At 41.8% G+C, this 6,462-nt stretch overlaps 1 protein-coding gene across 1 annotated transcript in view; it reads right to left on the bottom strand.

Moving 5' to 3' along the window:
- The window catches only part of TG (thyroglobulin), a gene marked incomplete at its 3' end in the record, with an annotated part of 31,800 nt that overhangs the window by 23,730 nt on the left and 1,608 nt on the right, over nucleotides 1-6,462 (bottom strand). The window contains exons 2-5 of the mRNA XM_009081892.1: nucleotides 6,449-6,462; nucleotides 5,520-5,617; nucleotides 4,855-5,058; nucleotides 4,345-4,504 (exon numbers count right to left, since the gene is read on the bottom strand). The exon at nucleotides 6,449-6,462 is cut by the window's right edge and continues 83 nt beyond it. Of these exons, the coding sequence (XP_009080140.1) occupies nucleotides 4,345-4,504; nucleotides 4,855-5,058; nucleotides 5,520-5,617; nucleotides 6,449-6,462 (476 nt within the window). The remainder of the gene's footprint in view (nucleotides 1-4,344; nucleotides 4,505-4,854; nucleotides 5,059-5,519; nucleotides 5,618-6,448) is intronic.

The raw sequence follows: 6,462 nt of genomic DNA, 5'->3' as shown, positions 1-6,462 counted from the left end.
AGCAGGATGACAAATCTCCTAAATGCCATTTTTTAAACAGACACAGGACTATCTTCCTTCAGACAGATTTCTGACCCTTCCTAAGCAGGTACCAGGCATCTAACACTCATTTTCAGTTCTGTACTCATCTTTGAAAGCCTGTTGAAGAGTGTAAAATAGATGGGTGTTGGCTTAATGTTATCACAACACCCATTCATTAGCTCCTTCTACAAATCTGCAGAGGATGGCAGAGTGCCTAAACAAACAGGTTGCTTCTTATTCCCTACATGCCACATATGCTTTCTGCACTGAATTAAGTACAAAAGCTGATAAAAGCCTTGCTAATATTTTTCATTTTCTGGGCATGGCTCAACAGATCAAGGAGTAGGAGAAAGGGTTTCTAACATGCTACAAGTGAGACTGACTTTTATTCATGGAGATCAAAGTGTTTCCAGTGTAATATTCTAGGAGTGACAATAGACAGATTCCAGCAAAGCAACTATTTAAGAAGGAAAATTAATAGGGTCAGAGTTGTAAAAAAACATAATGAATGTGATCTTAACTGACAGACATTCTGGGGTTTCTCCAAGCACACAGAAATAAGTTTTTCTAGGTTCAAAGTGCCAAGTTCCAAAACAATCATATTATTTTACAGACACATCCCTTTACCCTAAAATACAAGAAAGGTCTGGTGTCCCAGCTGCATGTGGCTTATTTGGGAAAACCTAGCAAGAGGGAAGTGAAGTTTTCTGTTCAAGGTCTTCAGAGAATTACACCAATTAGTTTTTTACCAAAGAAGGACACTCAGCAGTAGGAATATTGATGGGCTAGGTCCTGATTAACTGGGAAAAACCAGTTTACAGCCACCCTGTGGATCTGGGGCTGTGACCAGGCTCAATTCCAGTGCCACCCTCTGTCAGCCTCAGGAATGCTCTGGTGTGTGTAGCCTGTGAACAGCAATAAAACATTTGTCTGGCTCAGAACCAGTGCTCAGGTGAGCAGAGCAAGGAGCCTTTGCCATCTCCAAGGCTCTGCCTGAATCACAGAACATCTTGGGCTGGAAAGGCTCTTAAAAATTATCCAGCTCCAATCCCTCTGCAGGGACATCTTTCACTAGATCAAGTTTCTCAGGGCCCCATCCAGTCTGGCCTTGAACACTTCCAGAGACAGGGAATCCACATCATCTCTGGGCAATCTGTGCCAGTGCATCACCACCTCACAGTGAAGATTTTTTCCTAATATCTAAATCTACCTATCCTGTTTCAGCTCACAGCCATTCCCCCTTGTCCTATCACTACATGCCTTTGCTGAAAGTCCCTCTCCACCTCTCTTGTCACCCCCTTTAGATACTGGGAGGTGCTGTAAGGTCAGCCTGGAGCCTTCTCTTCTCCAGGCTGAACAGCTGAAGATGGTACTGCTTCCTCAGGGTATCAAGGCACAGGCTGGGGAATGCAGGGAGCAACAGCCTCTGCCAAGGACTGAGCTGGCAACCTCGATGCTGTCCCAGCAGTGCTTGAGTCTCAGAGCTTGCACATCCCTGTGTAGTGCTGCTTTGCTCTGGCACCCTTCCACATCTTCAAATTAAACCACTACTGACTCCCTACACTTTGGATTGTCGAATCCTGCTCCAGTGCTTACCCTGGCATGCTAAAAGCAATCAAAATGCCATACTTGAGGGCACAGAGGGACTCCTGTCAGCATTAAAACAATGCAATTAAAGGTATAAAGACATGAAGAACATATTTCTATGGTCTTCAATGTACACATAGACACAAACAGCTTGGGGTATTTCAAGGCCTTTCAGCTCCCCTGGATTATCATGCACTGGCCACTGAACAATTAGGTATATGATCTTTTCTGTGCACTGCTCATGTCCTTGGAGCTCATCACCTCATCTCAACCTCTAGCTGAGTGAAACAGGATGCAATGAAAAAACTCTGCATGCTGCTTTCTTTCATTCTCGACATTAAGAATTCACATGTACAATTATGCTGCTTTTATAGGGGGCAGATGTGTAGTCATATCCTGTCATTCTGGTTATTTTTGTTCCAAGCTGAGAGTACAGTTAAATAAAGTACAAACGGATATAAATGAGGCCCACACAAGCAAGAGGGCAGAACTTTTCTCACCTTATGTGGAAAACTCACTTCCTACCATATTTTTTTCTTTTCTCAGACTCTTTAACCACAGCCCTCAAGACAAGTAGCAATAACATAGAGTTCCTCAGCTATCAGAGGTAGTCCAAAACAATGGCAAAAGCAAAGGTAACTACATATAAGTTATGGATAAATTAATAGTATATCAGCAAGAATGCTTGCACTCAAAAATACAGGAAAGTAAATAAATATGAGGTTGTTGACCTTGGCTTCAAACTGTGAGTCTTTGCTCTTGCCTTCCAGCAAAGACAACTCATTACTGATTTTTAATAGCAGGTTTGCAGGTTACCCTTTTGATATCTCTTCTGCACAGCTCAAGGCACAGCTGCCTTTCTCATTAACTATTCAGAGAGGCAGAAAACCAAACCATGTTTCCTTCCACTGCCAGAAAAATGATACATAATAGGGTAGAACCTCTGGTGAGCTGAGATGAAGACACTGACTAAATATCTTCAGTCTGATTAAAACTATAGCAAGAAAGTTAAAAGATCTTCCTTTACTTTTGATTTTTTGATCACTCCCATCAATCTGCTACAGGGTGTTCTATATGACTGCCCATCCAGGCACAACCTGGACACAGTCTGTATGAAATAAGTAACAGCAGCCAAACCAAGGTGAGGCAGGAAATCTGTGCTCATCTTTCTTTTCAAAAGTCTTCCTTTTGGGAAAATTTTAGCCCCAAGCTTCTGAGTTTCTCCATTTGTTTCACTGGGGGAGGTGAGGTGGGGGTAGGGAAGGTTTAACAAACTAGTTTATTCTGGAATATTTATGAAGGGGTAGGGAAATGATTTTGGAAGTTAGTTAGTATGGCATGTCTAGATTTAAAAAGTCAGTCCATAGAACCAAAGAAAGTTGCTCCACTGGTTCTACATGAACATAAAATATGGGTTTAAATCCCTGTTCTGCTGTAGTCCTTTGCTGGGGAACTCATCACTTCAGCTCTGTACTATAGCTCCCTGTTTGAGGAAAGGATAATGACATTTCAGGCAGGAGTAGTGTGAAAATAAATATATTAATGACCTGAAATACTCAGATATGATAGTAATAGGTTAAGTCAATGCCAGAATTAGAAAGGTATACAGCTGGGAATGAAATGATCCTGCTGTGATTAATTACATGACACAGACACAAAATTAGTCCAATCTTGCAGGTTTTTGCAGCCAAATCTCCCAATGGGAGAATAAAACCATCAATTTAAAGCATTGATTTCTCCTCTGTAATTGCTCTTTTAGAATTTCCACCCTCCACAGGCCAGCAAAGAAAGCAGCCAAAACAGACAAATTTGCACTGTGCATTTGGGCCTGTCTTTCAGTTTTGCTTAAATTAAAAAAACAAAACCAGCAAAATCGACATTTGCAATAAAATTACCTTGTTGATACAGAGTCAAGTCAGAATGAGATGTGACATTTACTCCACTGACCTCCACAAGAGAAATGTGCTGACTGAGATGCCAAGTCAATGGCACTTTACAAGAGACCAAAAGGTTTCTCTGGAGAGTCTGAACATCTGCACCAAAACAAACTCCTCTCCCCTCAGTTCTCCTTGCCCATCCATTATTTCTCCATCTCAGTATTAATTCCCAGCTCCTCCACAGGACAACAGCTTCTTGTTCCCACAGACAAGGACGTGATCCAGCATTCTGAAGCCTTCCCCAACATTCTCCAACTACCTAAAGCCAGCACAGTTATTCCTCACTTGCTGGTTCACCTGTGTTGAGTGACCCTGGCACTGCTGAAATAGATGAGAGTTTCCAATCATCACATGGAACTTCATCTTTGAATGCTGCCACTTGTCTGTCTGTCCACCTGTTTTCATTTCCCATATGGAATCATCTTTCCTACCTCATATACACATCCAAATTCTTCTATTCCTCCTGCATTTATCTCATTTTCTACTGTCTGTGTGTCGGTCTGAGAAGTTGCCCTGGCTACTATTCCAAATACAGATCACAATTTGACATCCAGTGCTGTGTGAGGACACACCAATTAGACTGCATGGATGGAATATCAATTATTTTTTAAATCAGCAAATTTAATTCAGAAGAAAAATGTTGCTTTACTTGGTTCATTCATTAAGAGAAAACAACGTCATGTGTGGTCACAGAGGAAGGGTTTCATGTGGAAAAAACAAACAAAAAAACAAGCTGTAAGACAGTGCCTTGAAGAGGTATGCAGGGCTGCTTTCCTGGTTCAGAAGCCTGAGATCTTACCTGTTGTAACTATGAACGAGATCAAAAAACATCATGTCTGTTGTGTTGACAAACTTGCACTGGACAGGCAGAAACTCTCCATCTGCTGAGCACTGTGGTGGGCTCTTCTCTCCAAACCCATGCAGAATGCGACGGTCTCGGATCTCACAGTTCCCTGGACCTGATGGGTAAAAAAACATAATGTTTATTGGTGTTTTAACTTCCCATGGACAGCTGAATAGCCATCCCATTGTTTGGAAGGATTTTACATTCATTACATTGAGCATGGACACTAAGGTGCATCATCTTGCTTTTATGAGGAGCAAGAAGTTGAACTCAATAATCTTATGGGTCCTTTCCAACTTGTGATATTATTTGGTTCTATGAAACAGGGGACTTAAGTGCTTCAGTTAAGCACCTATACTTCTATAGGATGTAGGTTGCAGTGCCTAAGCTCCTGCTCTTCCAAATTTCATTCACACCAAACCTTTCAAACCTACAAACCCCATCATTTTGTTGGATATTACTTACACTGCACTGGTCTTCCTCTTTGCCTGGTGCCATAAATCTCCATTCCTTCTGGATCTACACACCAGCACTGTCCCAGCTCTGTGTCACATTGCACTGCATCAAAAGCCCCTGAATCCAGGCACTGAGGGACATAGGAGATGCTGCTGCTGTTGATGTATCGACTCACCAAGATCCTCTGCTTTTGCAGCTGGCAAAAGGACAAGCCTGTAGCAGTACCAGAAAGGGGCACTATTAGAGGAAGGTTCTTGTTGGGTGCTGAATCATTTATTAAGACAACATCTGATTTTTCTCAGAACTACAAGTTCTGAGAATGCCACCCAGGTGGCATGAGGGCATTGATAGACTTGAGGTTATGAAAATTGGTATAGAGAAACCCAACACAGATGGGATTGAAGCTCTCCAACTCGAAAGCCATTACACTAAGTCAATCTTTCATTCATAATTTACCTTACTGTGACCTTTATGACTATGGACATCTAGTTGTATCAAGTTTCCACAATAAGCCGTGAAGAAACTCCAGAACTTCCACCAGAAAGTCCCAGCAAATTACAACAAACTAGAGTCTATCAAAGTCTGGGGCTAACCTATTCTCGATTTCAGCAATTCAAATGCAGATTTAAACAGTTCATTACCCTAACTGAACAGAAAAAAAACTTGTGACTTACAAGAGGTGGGATAACCATTCTGTTTGCTGCCAGGTACCTCAATGCCATTCTCATCCACGCACCAACAGGAAATACCATCCCTACTGCACTGAACTGTCCTGAAGGAGATCACAAGTAACACATTTTATTTTGTTGGTGACAGAGTCCTTAGTCAGTGCTGAACATAAACAAAAACATAAAGCAAGCCAAACAACTACAAGTACTTTAACGTCATGAATAACAAAATCAACAAGGGATGCATTTCTGGTCACTCTACTCAATGGGAGCTCTAAATTCTAGTAATTAACTGAGCTTTTCAGAAGTTGTAGATATTCGACTTGAATTCATTGGGGAAGCAAGCAGGTTGGACAGAATTCTGATTCTCATTATCTGAGATTCACCATACATTTTGAGACAGTTTCTAAGTCAAATCTAGAGGGGCCAAAGTCACCACCAGAGGCAACAAGATAATAGTAGAGAACATTACAACCTGTACTCAACCTCAGCTTTAACTTACTAGCTTCATGAACCTTGTGCTTTTTTGTTCCATTACTGCCTTTAGAAGGAAATCCAACTGTGCCACACAGCAGGGTGGATATCTTCTCAGTCAAGTTGGCTGAGCTGTGCCAGCTGGCACACACATTTGCCATGAGCACGTGCAGGAAGACAGAAGCTGCATTACACAGCAACCTGCACCAGGTATTTATTTAACACGCAAATAATGCTGCCAAGATTAGCCTGTTAATCTTAAATTGACCTCTTATCCCAGAGAGTATTTCCAACAGGGAATTCGTTCAGGAGAGGCTGAATCTACAGCATGGCTCAGTGAAGTCACTTTGTTTCCTGTACTCCTCACCCTCCAAGTCCATTGATACAGAGGCTTTCCTAAACAGGCTAAAACTTTCCTTAGCAATGAAAGGTTACACCATACAACAGCAGGGGTGAATTACCTGAACTGGCCATC

The sequence above is a fragment of the Acanthisitta chloris genome, unplaced genomic scaffold (assembly GCF_000695815.1).
Source record: "Acanthisitta chloris isolate BGI_N310 unplaced genomic scaffold, ASM69581v1 scaffold1929, whole genome shotgun sequence".
NCBI lineage: Eukaryota > Metazoa > Chordata > Aves > Passeriformes > Acanthisittidae > Acanthisitta > Acanthisitta chloris.
This window is presented reverse-complemented; position numbering and strand designations above follow the sequence as displayed.